Genomic DNA, 19526 nt, shown 5'->3' with positions numbered 1-19526 from the left:
GAACCACCTTGCTTTGGAGGCTGAGAGGGTTTTTTTCACTAGTATTATGCTAGTAACAACACCAAGCTGTGCCAATTGGATTCAGTTCTAGAAAACACTCTCTGCCATTGTTTACCAATATTTGCTAACATTTATATAATAACATTTGTCACTCTGTTTTGTTTCCAGGCTTTGTTCTTGCTGATGGAAAAGAACTGATTGAAAATTCCAGAGTAGATGAAAATGATAATGGATTGCAATGCTCAAGAAACCTGGTGTGAGTAACATGGGGGGCTCAGTAGGGAAGATCCCATGGGAACATAGCCTGGAAAAGGGGTTGTGTATCTCAAAGAAATAATATTAAATGCAAACTGGGTGAAATAAATTTTGGGTTCCTTTAGGTCATGATATAGATGGGACTAAGCCTGAGCATCTACAGGAGTTCAAGTTAATTTGGATCAAGATTAATAGATTAACTGTGGTCTAAATGTGCCTGTTGCTCTCTGCTGAGTCTAAAGCAAGCCTAATTTGGCAAGCTCACCTCCAAGTCTTTTGTTTTTAGATGACTGAGATCAGTTGAACTGAACCAGTATGTTGGATTCCTTTGGGGAAATCTTGGAGGAGGGGTGAAAAAAAAAAACCTGGAAAGAAAAAAAGGGAAGAGAAAGAAAAGGAGAAATTAGGGAAAGCTATAGTTTTCAGAAAGCTGCAGGGACAGATAATCAAGTAAATGATATATAGTACAGCAACAACGAAACTACAATGTAAATCATGACAAGCACAACTAATGTTGTTCCTTGACAGGTGATGGGATTTGTGATTAGGAGGTTACATGTGGGTGTGTTTTGCCTTGATATTACTAAGCCTGTATGCCTAAGTTGCACATAACTCTCTTACAAGCATGCTAAAAAAGTGGTATAGAACTGAAGTTATGGAGTGGTGGGAAAAAGAGCTGTGAGGTCCTTGGAAAAGACCTACTTTTATCCCTCACTTCTTTTTTTTGAATATTGAAGGCCTCTCCCTCATCACCTGCCAGTATTAGTAGGAAGTTATTATGTTCCCTCACTCAAAGCAGTGAGGAGTGCCGAACTGAGGATAAACCCCTATGGGAATCCTGTTCATCTTCTCTCTATCACTATTACTCAAAAACCAGAATTTTGGGAATAATGTGATACTATATATAGTATCCATTTCAATCCAGGTATATACAAACCTTTGAATTGAAGCAGGAGAAATCATCTGCCTTGATCAGAGACTGGAAACGGGTGGACAGAGAGCAGTCCATTAGGAAGGGACTTGCCATTGAGCGAGTGGGTCACATGCTAAACATGAGCCAGTAAGTGTCATGTTGGTATCAAGAGCCTGATGTATTTGAGGTGTACAAAATGTTATATGGTCCAAAAGACAGGGTAGTTTCAAATAAGAAAGAAATAAACTCTTTGACTCGGTCACAAGAAGAGAATAATGAGCTTAATTGTAACATGCAGGTCTTGTGGAGAAGGTTAGACAATCACTGGTCAGGAATGGTTCAGGTAGAGGTGCTGCTACGTGGGATCTGAGCAAGAGGCCACAGATGCTCTAAGCTCCTTTCCAAGATCCCTATCAGCCTCATTTCGCATCATATATGGGGGAAATAGTTCACAAGGCATATGATACTTCTCCAACCATGTACTTTGGCTGTGTGATGCAATTCTGAAACATCATATGCTAAGAAGAGCCTGGCCCTGGGCTCTGCAAAGGATCTGACAACAAAGGAAGCCAGCTACCTCCGTGGCTTTGTGGCCTGACCTATGGAAGACCTACCAGGCAGCAGTATGCAGCATGTGAATGCAAATACAACCTACCTTGTCTAAGGAAGACCGTGTATGTGACTGTCATGGTTTGACATGACAGCCTTTTCTGGTAAGGGGGAAGGGGCTGCAAAGATGGCTCCTGCAAGAAGTTGCTCACAACTCTCCCCAGCTCAGAGCCAGACCCACTTCTGGGGCTGAGCCAATTAGCCGCCTCCATGATCACTTTTTAAGAAGAAGCCGGAAGGGGAGGTGTCTTCCTCCATCTTCTTTTCTTTCTTCTGCCTCTTCTTCCTTCTTCTGGCTGGTGGTGGTGCAAGGAGTAGGAACAATGAGAGAGACAACCATGTGGACTCCAAGGTCAGTGATGAAAGAGAGGAGGAGGTGTGCTGGAGCAGAGACTCCCCTGCACTCTATGGAGAGAACTGGTGAAGCTGAGATTTATTTTCATTTCTTTAAAGACCCTGCATCAGCTGTAGAGACTCATTTTGATAATGAGCCCGCATCAGGGGCAGAGACTCATTTTGCTAAAGCTGACCCCGGACCAGGGGCAACGATTCACTTCATTAAAGGCCCCGAGCCAGGGACAGTGATTTTGGCCGGAGGAGGCCTTGTCCCGAAGGAGGGGCCTTTTATCACTATGGCCGGAGCAGGCCCTGTCCTGGGACCCAATATCCACAGCTGCAACTGTGGGGAGGAACCCACGACAAAGCAGCTCATTAAACTTATGCCCAGAAGAGGCCTCGTCCCGAGAGAGGGACCTTGCAACTGCAGAAACTGCAACTGCAGTGAAGAATCCACGCCAGAGATATTCACCAAGGACTGTGTCCCGAGTGAGGGACCCTGTATCGGCAGAAGCCGCAGCTGCTGGGAACGACCCACACCAGAGAAGTTTGTTAAGGACTGTGTTCTGGGGGAGGAACCCCGTGTTGGAGCAGGGGAAGAATGCCAGGAGTCATCCTCATCTGAGAAGATAGAAGTGGCAGAGCCCATCTGTGAGAGACTGACCACATTCCCCATTCCCTGCCCCCCTGAGCCATTGAGGGGGGAGGAGGTAGAGATATCGGGAGCAGTGAGCTGGGCCCGGGAAGAAAGGAGGGATGGGGGAGGGAGATCTTAAAGTGCTGGTTGTAATTTTCTCATCATCCTACTCCCTTTTTGCTTTTATTCTGTTCTGTTTCTTGTAGAATAAACTTTCCTACTTTCCTCTCTAAGTCGAGTACTAGAGTCTGTTTTGCCCAGAACCATAATTGGCAGCGAGCCCTCCCTGCCCTTGTCTCAATCCACAACAACCTTGCTTATCTTTTTACTCCCATTTCGCTGGGTCCTCCGCCATCTTAACGAGGGTGGGGGTGAATGGGGGCATCGAGCGAGAAACTGTCGTGGTGCTGTTGTGCTAGCTGGGCCAAACCACGACAGTGACAGAGGTAGCTGGGCTTTCCCCAGAATATCCCTTGCTATGTACTGACTAAAACTTGTCTTTGTGGGGAGGAATCCAATAACAAAGCTGGTTGTGTCAGCATAACATAAGCTAGACACAAAAGACATAAGCTGGAACACAAAAAGTCCACCTGAACACAAGAAGAAACTTCTTTGCTTCTCAGGAGGAGGGAGCCCTGGCCCAGGCTGCCCAGGGAGGGTGTGGAGGCTCCTTCTTGGGAGGTTTCCAAACCGGCCTGGACATGTTCCTGTGCCCTCTGATCAAAGGGAACCTGCTTTAGCAGGGACTTGGGCTGGATGAACTGTGCAGGGCCCTGCCAACCCCCACCATTTTAGGATTCAAGACTAGCACCTGACTTTTTAAATTAACTCTGCAATATAGGTAAGGGCATAAACATCAGCTCTCACTGAGAACGGGGAAGTGTGTGACCTGTCTTTAGGGACTTCATACTCCTTTTTAGATTAAAGATCACAGTTAATAACAATTTGAGGAATCCAACTTGTGGAACTAAAGTGTTTGATCTCATACATTCCCTCCTCTCAAGTTGTTTCCCCTAGTAACTTACCTGATCTCATCCCAGGTACACTGCAGTGAGAACAGGAGCCCCCAGTTCTGGGCCTGACCTTTGTTTTGGGTTGGGTGGCTTGATACAGGGAACCTATGCCCTTGGGCATCAGCCATCACGCATTTGTCTGTCTGTCCTGTTCCCGTGGGATAGATGAGCACCAAAGATGTGGGACTGGCGATGAAACTCCCATGCCAGCACCACCAACTAATCTCTGCCTCCCACTCAACCCACATCCTGAGCCAGGAGTGGCAGCTGAAGGTGAAATTTGCCTATGGCATTTAGAGGGAGCCTGGCAGTGCCACTAGTCCCCTCCAGAGGCCACCAACGGTGACAGGGAGCTGCGGTGGCTGACGTGCTGGAGCAGTGTATGCTGACGTCCCCAGGGCGGAGGTTTGTGACGCTAGTATCTGTGGCAGGCTTGGCCAGTCACTTTTCCCCTCAAAATTTGATCTTTCCAGGTCATGTCTCTCAGTTGTGGTCTGCAACACTGTCATAAGTCTTGGTGTGATAAAATGCTGTCAGTAAAGCCTATCAAGGGTAAGCAGGGATGCCACCATTCAGGTGAAGGGAAAAACCAGAAAGCTCCTGGAGGTACGGCCCCTGCCCTGTACTTATGCTTCAGCTGACCTCCTGAGATCAGCTGTGAAATATTTCACAGAATCTCAGAATGGTGGGGGTTGGAAGGCCCCTGCAGAGCTCATCGAGCTCAACCCCTTGCTAAAGCAGATTCCCCTCAATCAGGGGGTGTAGGAACACATCCATGTGGATTTGGAAACCTTCTGAGGAGACTCCACACTCTCCCTGGGCAGCCTGGGCCAGGGCTCCCTCACCTCAACAGTAAAGTTTGTTTGTTTGGGTTTTTTTTTTCTGATGTTTAAGTGGAACTTTTTGTGTTCTAGCTTATATCCATTACTGCTTGTCCTGTCACATGCCACCACAGTTTACTGTGTCACTCCATCTTCTCATTGTACTCCCTTTAGGTACTTAGAAGTATCGATGAGATCCCCCCTCAGCCTTCTCTTCTCCAGGCTGAACAGCCCCAGGTCCCGCAGCCTTTCCTCCTCACACAGATGTTCCAGTCCCCTCAGCATCTTGGTGGCCCTGTGCTGACCTCTCTTCAGCAGCTCCCTGTCCTTCTTGAACTGAGGGGCCCAGAACAGGACACAATAGTCCAGATGTGGTCTCACGAGGACAGAGTAGAGGGAGAGGAGACTCTCTCTCAACCTACTGCCCACAGCCCTTATAATGTACCCCAGGATGCCATTGGCCTTCTTGACCATGAGGGAACATTGCTGGCTCATGCTCATCCTGCTGTCCATCAGGACCCTCAGGTCTCTTTCCCCTACACTGCTCTCTAATGGGTCACTGGTTATGACTCCAGACCTACTCAGTCTACCCAATCCCTCTCTTACAGCAGGAAACCTGCTTCCAAAGCAAAAGATGACCATTTCATCGAAAAGTGACCAACAGCCATGAATAGTGGCAGAGATGTAGCTGAAAAACATCACTTGCTTTGCTCAATAGTGAAATTCAGGTGATGATTTAGTGCCTGGTGCTTGCTCCTCTAGGTTCAAAGGTCTTTAAGTAGTTTTGGTTTCAATCTGCTCTGGAGTTTTAATTCCATATTTCCTCAGATGTGGTACAAGTGCCTCCTGTGAGATGTGAACACTGAATGGTTCAGAGGGTCTTAGAAGGATGTAGCACTCAAGTCCAACCTGCAATCAGGCATAGAATCATAGAATGGTAGAGGTTGGAAGGGACCTTTAGAAATCATCTAGTCCAACCCCCCTGCAGAAACCGGTTCACCTAGATCAGCATGCCCGATGCCTGAACCCCCTGCAGTACTATGAAAGCCTTGACCTAAGTGTGCAGTGAATCCTGCAGTGGTTTTCTTTGTAGTAGCTCAAGCATAGAAAGGTTGTTGTTGAAATTAAAAATTCTCTCAGATTTCCAAGTCTCCACCCCTGCTCCAAGCTCCTGCAACGTGGGATTTGAAAGCTTTTTGAGATAATGAGCATTTTTTCCTCCCTCATAATGATTCACATTACGTGACCTCTTTTAGATCAAATTTTCAGCAAACTTTAACTCAAGACAAATTCAGTTGTAGGAAATTTCAGGTCAAAGAGGGAATCTTTGCTGAAATGATAAGCTGCTGAAGACAGCAAAAGTGAGTGGAAAGCGGTGGCCAGGGCTAATAACCCAGTATTTGGCGTGATGATGTCATCACTTCATTGCACATCGCACTTTCCACTTAACGCACTGCCTGCAAAATCCAACCCATTTTCATGGCAGTGACCTTTTCCTTTCACTGTGAGCACTCAGGGGGATTAAAAAAAGGGGACAGTTTTCTGGGCTATAAAAGTGGATTTCTGGTAATTCTACCCTCTCGATCTTCCACTTTCTGTATCACAGTAGATGCATACTGAGTAGAACTCATAGATGTGAACAGTCAGAATAGGAACGTATGTCACAAAACTGAGACTACCTCAGGTGAATTTAGTAACCTGAAATCTGAAAAACTGATGTGAGATGACTTGTTGGTCTCTGAGCCGTCACTTGAATCAGACCACAAAATCATGACAACATCCTGCGGTGACATAAAGTGGCAGTTGATGGAGATTTCTGCTGGGATTGTACAAGAGAAGTGGTAGAGCAGGGACTGATTGGTCGCTTCTCATTGAAAAAAAGCCATGAACCTGTAAAAGGCTTCTGATTTTCAAGAGGACTGAAAATGCCATGAATCTGTTGATTTTCTGGAGATGAATTTGTGTGAAGAGTCCTTCACTTTGGTCTTCCTCTTCCAGTTTGGGAGAGGCCTCTCTTGAGTCTTTTCTCCACAAAGCTGATCAAAGTGGTTACATGGTCTTTTTAAGCAATAAAAATAGCTTCTACTCCCAAAGAGAGCTGCTGGTGTCTCTGGGGAAACAGCATGTTCACTGGGCTTTCCCCTTCAACTTGTGGCTGCTCCTTGGTGGATCACAGACAGCAGAGTGCTTGCTTTTGCATCCCCCTTTCTTTTCATCCCTCTCTCCCCTAATTATAAAAAGGGAATTGTTAGCTAGTGTGATCGGCATTATTTCCTACGAACACAAAGGAACAGAGGAGCAGTACCAAGTGGAGGAACCCGGATAACACAGTGCCAGTGGGGCCCTTGGGCCTGCTCCTTCAGTGTTGGCCAAGGAGGATGGCCAAACCAAGACCAGATGTGAGACCCATCAGACATTGCTTTCCAGATACTGTACCCATATCACCTTGTTGGCTACAGGAATATGGTACTTATTATGGGGTGCTGAGAAGAGTGTCTTGGGATTGTGCAAGACTTACTATAGGATGTTTAGAGGAAAATGAGAGGAGGGGCTGATCACACATAAGTGGGATGGTGGTCAGTCCAATTGTCTGGATGAGTCACACAGTAAGCACTGTTTTCTAATTTCTTATTTTTTTATTTTTTAGTGTAATTTCACTGTCTGTCCTAAATACTGCAAGATCCAAGGGCCAGCAACTGTGTGTCTGGTGCGCGTGCATATTGTGTGAGTGTGTATGTCAGTTTGGAAATGCTAAAGACATCAAGCTGGATTAGCTCCAAATACGGAGAACCCATAATTCTGGGCAGGATGCTGGAGAGACCAAAGGGTCTGCAAATTGGCTACTGGAGATAATGAGAAGTCTAGATCAGCTACTGGAGAGATTGTGGGATTTTGGGATTGGCTACTAGTAGGGTCATAAGTCTGGAGCAGTTGCCAGGGAGACCCACTGATGTGTGTTTGTTCATGAAACAATGGGGAGATGGGTGCATCCAGGGACAGCTACTGGAGAGATGGTCTGAGGCCAATAAGTGGAGAGATGCATCTTGCCTGTCTCCATATGTGTGTATATAAATATATACACTCTCCCTCCCCGCCATTTTCCACTAACAAGCTTTCATCCTGATTGACTGGAGAGAAAAACAAGGTGAGGCCATTGGTCCTTGTGGTGGTTTAGCCCTGGCTGGGTGCCAGATGCCCACCACATCCTTCTATCAGTCTCCCTCCTCATCTGGACAGAGGAGAGAAATATAATGAAAGTTTTGTAAGGGGAGATAAAGACAGGGAGATCACTCAGTAATTACTGCCATGGGCAAACCAGACTCAACCTGGGGAGAATTGGGTTGATATATTAACAAACAATCAAAAACAAAGTAGGGAAATGAGAAATAAAACCTGAACCTTAAAACACCTCCCCCTACCGCTCCCTTTTCTCTGTGACTCTCTCCACCACAGTGGTGCAGGGGGATGCCAGATGTGGGTTACAGTCAGTCTATCAGAGATGGTCTCTGCTGCTGCTTCCTCTCAGGGAGAGGCCTCCTCACACTTCCCACTGCTACACTGTGGGGTCACTCCCACGGGAGACAGTCCTCCATGAACTTCTTCAATGTGGGTCCTTCCCACAGGCTGCAGTTCTTCACAAACTGCCCCGGTGTGGGTCTCATCCACAGAGAAACAGTCCCTCAGGAACAAACTGCTCCAGCATGAGCCCCACACGGGGTCATAAGTCCTGCCAGCAAACCTACTCTGATGTGGGCTCCTCTCTCCATGAGTTCCCAGATTCTGTCAGGAACTTGCTCCAGTGTGGGCTTCCCGTGGGGTCTCAGCCTCCCTCGGGCATCCACATGCTGCAGCGTGGGATCCTCCCCGGGCTCAGATGGGTCTCTGCTGCCCGGTGGCCTCCATGGCTGCAGGGGTACAGCTGCTTCACCGTGGGCTGCACCACAGACTGCAGGGGAGTCTCTTCTGGTGCCTGGGCATCTCTTCCCCTTTCTTCTCCACTGACCTTGGTGTCTGCAGAGATTTTGCTCTCACATTCTGACTCCATTCTGCTGCTGCTGCAGTTTTGCCTCTGTGCAGCAACTCCTTCCCCTTCTCCAACCTGTCAATCCCAGAGGTGATACCTCCATCACTGGTGGGCTTGGCCTTGGTCAGCAGTGGGTCCAACTCAGAGCCGACTGCCACTGGCCCTGTCACGTACAGGGGAAGCTTCTGGCAGCTCCTTGTTTAAAGAAGTCACTTCTGTAGTTCCCTGATACCAAAACCTGCCCATACTATCCCACTATGGCCTGTGTTGATCCACGTGTCTTGCCAGCTGCATGTTTATATGTTACACGTACATATACATGTTTATATGTATTACACACATGTCTTCCATACAAGTGTGTGTGTATATGCCTATTGGGAATCTGTGCTTGAAGGGACATAGGGGTGTAGAGCTGCAGTAGCCTTATCTCTCCTGGGCTTGAATCTGGGTTGACTGGATTTGGCAGCTTTGAAGAAGGACAGCATTACCTTCTCATTGCTCTAAGGGCTTTTTTATTTTAGACTATATAGACTGTAGTAAACTATATAGTTTACATATATTTTCACTGAATAGGTGTGATACACTGACAACAAAGGAAAAAGCACATTGGGAAAATCCCTAAGGAGCCATTAATGCCATCCAGATCTTTGCTGTTGAATTCTGCCAAGCCCTTGCATTGTGCACACTGATCTTTTATAGATGTTTGGGATTTAATCAAGTTTGGTGGGATTTTTCACAGGATCATGAAAAGACACTTCCAGTTCTTGCCAGGATACCAACTCCATGTGAGTTCTCTCCAGTGCTACCAGAGAGGGTCCTACACTCTGACATGTGACACGAGCTGGAACACAAAAGGTTGCACTTAAACACAAGGAGAAACTTGTTTGGTGTTGAGGTGAGGGAGCCCTGGCCCAGGCTGCCCAGGGAGGGTGTGGAGTCTCCTTCTCAGGAGATTTCCAAACCCATCTGGATGTGTTCCTGTGCCCCCTGATCGAGGGGAACCTGCTTTAGCAGATGATTTGTCTGGATGAACTCTAGAGGTCCTTTCCAACCCCTGCTTTTCTAGGATTCTGTGATTCTGTGATGCCCCCACACCTCAGCCCACTCCATAACTCGTTGTGCCATCACCATCTGTAGCCACCGTAGCTGGTGGAAATGATACAGCCACTTTCAATTGAGAAAAATTAATGTTTACAAGTGCTTTATATTTTCTTCAGATTCCCCCTAGCACTCAGAGGAGATCTAGGGACATGATGCTGTATGGCCATGGAGATGGTCTATTACCTATGTCTGAGAAGTCCATCCAGGAGAAACACTGTTCCAAGTCCACCTAAACAGGCAAGGCAACAGACAGGGCTGGAGACAGCACTGCAGTGTAGCTCAGGCAGGGCCTAGGGACCCAGAGTGGGGCTGAGATGGGGCTTCTGGGTGATGAGCTGTGGAGAGAGACTAATGAAGAGGCTGGTCAGGGCCAATAAGGCCAAATTGGTACCCTCAGAGCCCTGACAGGGCGTGCTTGACTTCATAGAATCATAGAATCATAGAATGGTAGGGGTTGGAAGGGACCTTTAGAGATCATCTAGTCCAACCCCCTGCAGAAGTAGGTCAACCTAGATCAGGTTGCATAGGAACATGTCCAGGCAGGTCTTGAAGACCTCTAAGGAAGGAGATTCCACAACCCCTCTGGGCAGCCTGTGCCAGGGCTCCCTCACCTGAACAGTGAAATAGTTTTTTCTTAAGTTTAAATGGAACTTTTTGTGTTCCAGCTTCATCCCATTACCCCTTGTCCTGTTGCTAACTACAATGGAAATAAGGGATGCTCCAACCTCCTGACACCTACCCTTTAGATATTTGTAAGTATTAATAAGATCTCCCCTCAGTCTTCTGTTTTCTAGACTAAACAGCCCCAGTTCCCACAGCCTTTCCTCGTATGAAAAATATTCCAGTCCCTTGATCATCTTGGTGGCCATAGAACAGTTTGGGCTGGAAGGCACCTTAAAGATAATTTAGTTCCAATCCCTTTGGCACGGGCAGAGGAAAGAGAACTCGTCCCTGGGTGGGTTTGAACCACCAACCTTTCGGTTAACAGCCGAACGCGCTCACCAATTGCGCCACAGAGACTCCCCTAAAGACTTCAAAAAATCCTTCAGAACATGTCAACATGGGACTTCAAAAAAGACTGGGAAAGACAACCCTGAGGTTCCCCAGGAGGATATTCTCTGGTCATCTTCTCTTCTGCTGCCTGGTCACTGCAGGACACAGGCATCCCTAAGATGAGGTGAGGGTGGATTGTGCAACTGAAGCAAAGGGAGGTTGAACTGTGAAGTTCTGTGTCTTGCCCTCATTTTGAAACCCCTGCTGGGTGTCCTGACTGTGCAGCTTGCTGATCTCTGCTATTTGGTTTGCACGAGGCATGTGGAAGGGCATCCACAGATGTCTTTGTGGTGAGAGAACATTAATATTAGAAAGAGGGGGTGGAAAGGGGAAAAAATAACCTGCTAGAACCTTTTTTTTTTCTCATTTTCTTCTCTTATCTCTCTATCTGCCTGAATAAACTGTATTGGCTGATTTGGGATTCTCATGACAGTATCTGCCCTCCCCTTGCTGGAGGCAGACGGAAGGAAGTGGGCTGGAAAATGAAATATCAGCTCCTAACCTCGGGTCAGGTAAGCCAGCTATGTGCTGCAATGGAAAGAGTAGTAGTGGTTGAACTTCACTATAAAAAGGAGACCACAGCTAGTTTTGAGACACAAACCGAGTGGAAGAGGTCTTGGAGGAGAGCTCTTGTGCCCTGTCACCGTGTGCATCCTCCTGAAGCAGCAGAGAGGGTGCCATGGCTTTTGCCAGCTATGCTGCCGTGGTAAGTACTTACATCTGGTGTGAGTGTTAAGATAGATTTGCTGCAAGAGAAAAATCAGGATGCAAATCCTACAATGCTGTTATCTAAAAGCAGCCCTTCTGGTCTTGGTTGAGGCTGAGTGGGATGCTCCTCAGATGCAGCTCTTGGTCCTGAGCTTTTGCCAATGGGTTTGGTGCTTGCATGACAAGGAGACAATGGACCATTCATTATTTATCTGCAAGGGCAGCACTGCTGCTGTGGGATAGGGAGAGACAGGCCTTTTCTTGTACAATATGCTATAAAAATTGGTGAAATCTCACTGTGAAGGGAACGCCTGTGTGTTTAAGTTTCAACTTGGGTGGTATTTACAGCACTGTCAACTCTTGGCATTTTATTGAAAGCTTTGCATCTATCTGTCTTGTCCTAAAACCACACCTCCTGGAAATGGCCCAAGAATCTCAGATTTCATTGAGAAAAGGGTTATTTCCTGCAGATGGCTGCTAGGTGACTACCCTTTCCTGTCCTGAGCAAGTTATATGGCTTGCTAGGTTTCTAAGCTTAGGTGTGGGGTCAGCTGAGTCCCTATCTCACCTTACAGATGACGTTGCTGCTTGAGACCTTTCAGAGCTTGTTTGTTGGAGAGATGCTCTTCTTGGTGCAGAGCCAACTATGAATCAGAATTATAATCAGTTTAGCATCTGTTTTAATCTGTTTTTAATTTTATTTTAATCTGCCCCATCTCACTCAAATGTAAATATGAAGATCAGCCACTGCCCAGTGTTGATTTATGGAATCATAGAATCATAGAATTGATTGACAGCAGTGAGGGAATTTAGGATGGGATTTATGCTCTGCATCCTTCTCCTGTTGCTAGTTATATTGTCTATTGTTAGTCCAGTCTAGTCAAGGCTTGGCTCTTTGTGCTCTCTCTCTATCTCTCTCTCCCCAACTGAGCCAATGACTCCTGCCTCTCTACCAGCTCAGATCACTGCTTCTGGTGCTGGTTCTAACACTGACCGTAAGGAGCTCACCCCATGGGAAGGCAGTTTATCCTCGACCCAGGAAGGACGGTGGCTCTGTGAGGCTTAGTGAAGACTGCTTGAACAAAAAGGATCTCAAATTCCCTATGACAGTGAAAGTTGACATTCGGATCAGTAATTCAGAACATGCCTTTACGATGGTTCATGATGTCAGGAACCGGTCTCTGGCTCCTTGGGATTACAGGTAACTGTTCAGTTGTTACCTAAATTGCAATGGCTGTGCTACACAGATCTTGTTTTTGTGGCAATCAATGGCTGACTCTCAACACATGCCTGGAGTCCTGTGAATATTGCAAATTCTTCTTGACACACACTCACATTTTGATGTTGAGTGATATTTCTCCAAGAGAAACTCTTTGCAGTGCAAGGAGACACGACTGGAACCATTTTTAATAATTGTTCTAACAATGATTTCTTACCAACATTTGTCAAAGAATTATATTACTCCTGGATACGAAAAATATCTGTACATTGTAATTTTATGTCTGAAAGACATTTATGAATGCTGAAATTAAACCAAATCAAAACAAAAATAAGTGGCCCACTTGCTATTAGTTCTGCATTTCACCCAGATACTCTCATCAACTCCTAAATAATGATATGGCAGTATTACCCTCCCAAAATTGATTCAGTTTCTAGGTAATAGTTCTAAAGATGTTGAGGATAGGAATATTTTTGATCCTTGTCTCACAATGAGGATGTACAGGTAAATAATATGATCCTTCAGTGGAGATAAAGAAGAGGACCCTACCAAAATGTGTTGTGCCAGTGCATGAAACCCTTTTGTGTCCCCATCCCCAGGCTTGATGAGGACCCCAACCGCTTCCCCCCGGTGATTGCTGATGCCGAGTGCCGTCTCTCCGGCTGTGTGAACCCACTGGGACAGGAGGACCACAGCCTCAACTCTGTCCCTATCCAACAGGAGATCCTTGTCCTCCGGCGGGAGCAGAGGGGCTGCCAGCCCACCTACCGCCTGGAAAAGAAAGTCATCACTGTGGGCTGCACGTGTGTCACTCCAGTTGTCCTCCACCAGTCCTAGGAGGATTAGTAGGAGAGACAACATCAGGAAGAAGAAAATCTCCTATGAATGTCTCCTGGGGGAGATGCCCACCTGGAATCCCAGGAATTCAACATGACATTTCCTTGCCAAACCTGAGCAAATTACCTCTTAAAAGCACAGACTCTTGCTGTTGTGCATTTCTGAATGGAAGTCACTGGGAGCTGGTGATGAAGGGGAGAGGGGGGGATGGAGGAAAAGTGTAAAGGTAAAGCAGTGCTTTGGGGTTTTTTTCATTGCAGCTTATATCTGTTTGGTGAATCAAATGAATTATAGTTTCAAAGGTTGTACTTAGTAGTAAATTGCCCTAGTGTATATATGCCAACCAGCACTGCCACAAAAATTTCCTCCTCCTGCACCTTCTCTCTCCCTTCCTCATTTCCTGTCCCCAAAATAAGCGTCTGACTTATTTTGGAGCATCTAGGGAGAGAACAGAGTGTACCTGCATTATGTGTTAAACCAGCAAAGAACCATGGAGTGCTTACATTTCTATTTATGTCTTCTATTTATGACTATTTATGGCTTTATATGTGCTCAAAGTAGCCAAAAAAGGGGTAAATGTTTATGTGTATTTATTCAATAACTTATCCACTGAATAAAAACTGTGTTTTATTTACAAGAATATTGGTTTATAACAGCTCAAAATGAAAGTAGACAGAGAATGGCTTTGTGCTGCACTAGCACTGAGAGATTTCAGCAAAGATCAGGTTTTTTTTCCGGTGCAGTGATATGAGTAAGAGGGAGCACAAGAGAACTTGCAGCCTAAAGAGATGAAAAGATAGAAAAACAAGAGTTGAAAGTGCTGAAGTGGTACCAGCAATGCTTTGGGAGTTGGCAATGGAGACAGGTTCTCTAGACCGTGAGGATCATCTCTAGGATGGTGGGAAAAGAGATGGGAGACATTGCATTGCAGGACTGCAGTTGAAATTTGGGATGGAGTTCTAGCCTGGTTCATATGAGCTTCGAAGGGCCTACCCTATCCTCTTCCAGACAGGATGGTATTCTTCAAATGGAATCATAGAGTTATTTTGGTAGGAAAAGACTTTTAAGATCATCAAGATCAACCTTATAAGCAACCTTCTCCACCAGCTGGATGGTTGACTGAGCAGGAATGCAGGCAAAAGACATCTTCATCTTATTGCTCTTCAGCCAGCCACATATTAGGCATTGGGTTTGAAGTGGTCAATGAGGATCCCTTTGCATCAAGGGAACAAGGAATAAACATCTCAGGGCAGGTTTGACTGCTGAGCTGAGATGTCCTAACTTAGGAGAGGGAGAACTGCCCGTTCTCTCCCTAAGTTACACAACCAACACAGCCAAGCAAGACTCACTGCTTATTATTTTACCAAATTGCTGCAGCATTGCTCTTTTTGATATTAACTTTCCTCCAGAGCTGAGCCACATTGTCAGACCTCTAACTTTAGTTTCTGCTGGTGTAGATTTGAAGCTTATGTTTCCTTGCTCACCTGTATTTAAACTGAGGTAAGCCTGTGTGCAAACATTCTCACATTGCCTGCCACAGCCACAACTAACCTATAGAATCACAGAATTGCAGAATCATTTTGATAGGAAAAGTTGAACCGCTCCCCTCACAGTGCCAAGTCCACCACTAACCCATGTCCCTCAGCACCTCAGCTACATGGCTTTGCAACAGCTCCAGGGATGGGGACTCCACCACCTCCCTGGGCAGCCTGGGACAGGGGCTGACAACCCTCTCAGGGAAACAGTTCTTCCTCAGCTCCTATCTAAACCTCCCCTGGGGCTGCTTGAGCCCATTTGCTCTTGTCCCTCAGCCTCATAGCTATGGAGCTTTAGAATCCCTACAGGTATGGGGACTCCACTGTGGCCCTGTTCCAGAGCTGGACAAAGGGTCAGAGGAATTGTTGAGTCTAAATGTCTCTTTTGATGCTTGCTTGTGGAGTTAAATCTATTCTCTGCCCTGCCGGTCACTGGAAGGCAGTTCAACAAGCCATGTGGGGAAACTGTCTCATTCAGTTACAAGCATTTGTACCCATTTGTGGCAGAAGCTGTTTCATTATGACCACCAAGCTCTTCATGTGGTGGAGGCACAAACCCACGGAGGCGTCTTCTGTGCGCTCTTGTGTAACACCAATTCTGCTCATACAGTAACCGCTGACCAGGAAATCACCCCAGTTCTTATTCCTGACCTATTTCTCTCCCTCTCAATAAACCCAACTCCTGGGGTTGTCCTCACTTGTTTTGTGGGGGGAAAACTAGCCCACATTTCTCTCTCCAGACATAATTATTTCAACATTAGGTTCATGGCATCTAAATGGGTGTAAGCTGCAGTGCCGAGGTCTTAAACACCCATCATCTTAGCTTAAGAGTTGTCCTAACCAGATGAATTATGAGGTAGCTAATTAAGGCAAAAGTAGCTAATTAAGGAAGTCTCACCCACAGGTTGTGAGGTTTTGCAGCCAGCAGTATCAACTGCAAACCACACACCTCTCAGCAAGGGATGCGCTTGTATGTGGAGAACGTTTCTAAATGAAAAGAGGGCCAAGGGTTATTTCCTTCTAATGGCATCATTCTTAGAGTGCAGTTGGTTATAAATATGAGTTTGGTTATTTTTTAAGCACTGCCTTTTGAGATTAAGTAGGTGGTTGACTTCAATTCCCAGCAATCTAAGAACACGGGAAACAAGATTATGCTCTTATAAACTGCACAGTCATATTGCTAATAAGAGCAAGTACAATTCACAGCTGAGGACCAGCCTTTGCTAAAGGCTTGTGATTGATTTTGCTCCCCTTGCAGCAATGAATCCAGCCCCTGAATGCCCAACTAGTCAGCTTAGAGCAGCCTTCAGGGACTCATTTGTTTTACGAGGAGCAGAAGGCATAGCTGTAGGTGTAGTAGCAGCCCTACAGCATCTTCTTGTAACCCTCAGGGCTAAGCAACCTATGGTCACAGGTTGGTATCTGAGCATTATGGTCTTTCCTGTTCCTTTTCTGTCTCTCCTTGCCTCTCACTAACTTCCTTTCCCTGTTCCCTTGCTCACTCTTCCCCTTGCCTGTGCCTGTTCTGGCAGTTCAAGTGGGGATCTCATTATGTATCAGCTCTCATGGGATACTGGATGGAGCATGCTGCAGAGACTCCTGAGTTAACACGGTCTGGGAGGCTCAAAAGTGATGTGAGCCCAGGGAGATGCCCTCTCCGAGACCCGTGCTTCGACTTGTGGATGTGAGTCAGCCTTCTGTGGACCCTTGACAACAGGCAGATGGTCTGGGGGTGTTCAAAGGGACTACAGACCAGGTGGCCTTGTTTCATAAACTCATTGCTTTTAAAAGTGCATGGGAATTCCATATATTAAGAGTAAAAATGTTACAACCTGAAAGATTGAAACAACCCAAGAACTATTTGTGTTTGTGTTTGGTAAGCCAGAGGAACAATAGCTGAAATATCCAGAAGTTGACATGACTCATGAGAGTTAGACCTAACAGAAAATGTTTTGAGGGGATGACTGATTTGGTGATCAGTACTGTAGGGATCTGTGATTTGGTGTCAACATGATGAGTAGAGAGGATAGGGGGAGTTTCCAATATTGGGTGTGATTTCTGTCTGTCCTGGGAGACAGCCTGACAGATTAGACCAGAAACCTGCTCCCATGTTACTTCCATGGGGTAAAACATCAGACGTGCCTCCATCTTTTTCTTTTTTTTCTTTTTCTTCTGTTTCTCTCACTTCCTTACTCTTTGATATTCTTTTTAACCTTGTGCTTAAGAAGAATCTAGGTGAGTGGGCCAAATCTGCATCTTCTACAGCACCGCTATGAGGTGGTGACAAAACCCAGCCTCCTTAAAATGTGTGTGACTGCCTGGTACTACTTGGCAGACTCAGACTGAGAAGCTGAGAAGATGCTGACTAGACTCAGGAATAGAAACAAGCCACGTTTTCTGTCTTTGCTGCTCACAAACCCCTCATTTTTCTCCTTTGCTCATTATTCTTTGTACTGCCAGAGCTGGATAGTGATAGCAATGTCAAGCTCTTCAGACAAATCCATTCCTGCTTTCTGTGTAACTTTTCCCTTTATTTATTTTTCTTCATATATATGTAACTTCAATGAAAGACTAAAAATATGTTTGATATTCTTTGGGGACCGTGGATTGAGTAGGGTCTACTCAAAATACTGTTTCCTGGGCATGGCTTTCTTTGAGTGAGTTTTAGTGCTTTTAGTGGTACAAAGTACTGTGCTTCTGTTTCATCTGTGTTCTTAGTAAGCACAATATGTTTGTATTATGATCAAGGTTCCCTGTTCCAGTAAATGAATAGAGATGGTTTATCTTCTGTCTAACTTACACATACATTTTTTTGGTTATCTGATCATTTGCTACACAAATCCAATCTTGAACTTCCCTTTCTGATGAGTTTTACTCACAGGTTGCCAGGCAATCTCTCTGCTAAGCCACTGATGCTGAGATTTTGCAAATTGACACGAAACTGAAACAGAGAGTAGTGCTGGACTGAAAAACTTAGTGTTGAGGAGGGTTTTGGAGCAATTCCCTGCAGTCCCTGATGATAGCATTAAAGGACAGAAAATTTTCGCAGTGAATTTGCAGTGAAACTCTCCGAAACAAGAAAGAACAAGATTTGCCTGTTTAACCACAAAGTGATTAGAGCTCTACAAAGGTGAAAGAGAGATCCTGCTCTCTTTGATCTCCTATCACGATCATTATTGACCGAAGTCATGAACATTTGCCTAGAGGAACAAAGACACTGATTAGGTAACCTCATGTCAGAGCGCATTGATTTCAAATGATTCTGCAGCTTTCCAGCTGAACACAACGGTGCAAAGGAAGACTTCTTAGCTCACGATTTCTGGAGTCACTAGAGAACTTTCAGTAGGAAAGAAAATAGTGCTCTGAATCCAGACACTTGTGATATTAAATGCTTCTGCAGGTGCATGCACAACAGCTGAGCAACTTGCAGAGATGAGCATGAGGTTGGCAGGAGGCCAAGTTAAAAACTGGTTCTGTCCTAAGACATGGATTTAACTGGGTTTGTAAATGGTCCAAGAGACAATGATGGTGCTGGAAGGAAGAACAGAGCATCTTTGCAGCCAGTCAGCAAAAAGCTGGCAGGGTTTTGGTACTCCAACTCTGTCATCTCTTGCTGACTTGGTTCTATCTTTTTCCACATAGTAGCTCCCTCTCTCTCAGCATTACTAACTAATCTCCATTACTCATGTGCAAGCTTCAGTTAATAACACATCACTACCAGGAAATAAAGGTGGGATCTAACCATGATTTTAACTGTCAGAAGTTACTTGGGCTGTTACAGTTTGTCAAAGCTCCTTCTATATCAAGTGGTACGATGCTGAGAGATTATCTAATGGACAAGACAGTCGGCTCTGTTTCAGTCCTCCTGGACTGATATTTATGTAACTCCTTGAAAACCTCAAAGGATGAGTGTTCTTTGGTGCTTTTTTCTAGACAGTCTGTTCCCATGCTTAATATTCCTGGAACAGCGAGCTGGGTGAACTTCAGGACCTGCATGAGGCCATAAGGAAAAACAGCTGGAGATAAGGTAGGAAGCAAGCTAAGTTAGGATCACATATACATCTGGGAAAAGTCATACTAGTGCTTGAAGGTAACCAAAGGTGTGACCAGGAGTTCACTGTTGTGGTACTGTGATCACTCAGAGTTAACTAATGTTTCCTTGGACCAATGTGTATCAGCCAGGTCAAGGGATGGTATGAAACCTGTATCTGTGCCATGAGTTTAGGTTACCTGACTTTGCCTGGAGTAGACTTAGGCTCACTGGCACAGCTGGAGGGGTGTGGTGGTTTAATCCTGCCTGGGTTACAGGTGCCCACCAAGCTGATCCCTTCCTCAGATGGACAGGGGAGAGAAGAAAATAATGAAAGGCTGTGGATTGAAATAAGAACAAGGAAATCACTGAACATTTGCTGCCATAGGCAAACCAGATTTGACTTGTGGAGAATTAGTTTAATTTATTACCAAT

At 45.7% G+C, this 19526-nt stretch overlaps 1 protein-coding gene and 1 non-coding gene across 2 annotated transcripts; one reads left to right on the top strand and one right to left on the bottom strand.

The window, feature by feature from the left end:
* Positions 1–10655: 10655 nt before the first annotated feature.
* On the bottom strand, positions 10656–10729 carry TRNAN-GUU (transfer RNA asparagine (anticodon GUU)). The gene has a single exon. It is a non-coding gene; the product is annotated as a tRNA-Asn (tRNA).
* Positions 10730–11385: 656 nt separating this feature from the next.
* LOC104563624 (interleukin-17F-like) lies at positions 11386–13562 on the top strand. The gene is made up of 3 exons (XM_010210136.2): positions 11386–11468; positions 12427–12671; positions 13289–13562. The coding sequence occupies exons 1-3, from the start codon at positions 11442–11444 to the stop codon at positions 13524–13526; spliced, it is 510 nt and encodes a 169-aa protein (XP_010208438.2). The 5' UTR covers positions 11386–11441; the 3' UTR covers positions 13527–13562.
* Positions 13563–19526: the final 5964 nt, after the last annotated feature.

This window comes from Colius striatus, chromosome 2 (assembly GCF_028858725.1).
Source record: "Colius striatus isolate bColStr4 chromosome 2, bColStr4.1.hap1, whole genome shotgun sequence".
Lineage (NCBI taxonomy): Eukaryota > Metazoa > Chordata > Aves > Coliiformes > Coliidae > Colius > Colius striatus.
This window is presented reverse-complemented; position numbering and strand designations above follow the sequence as displayed.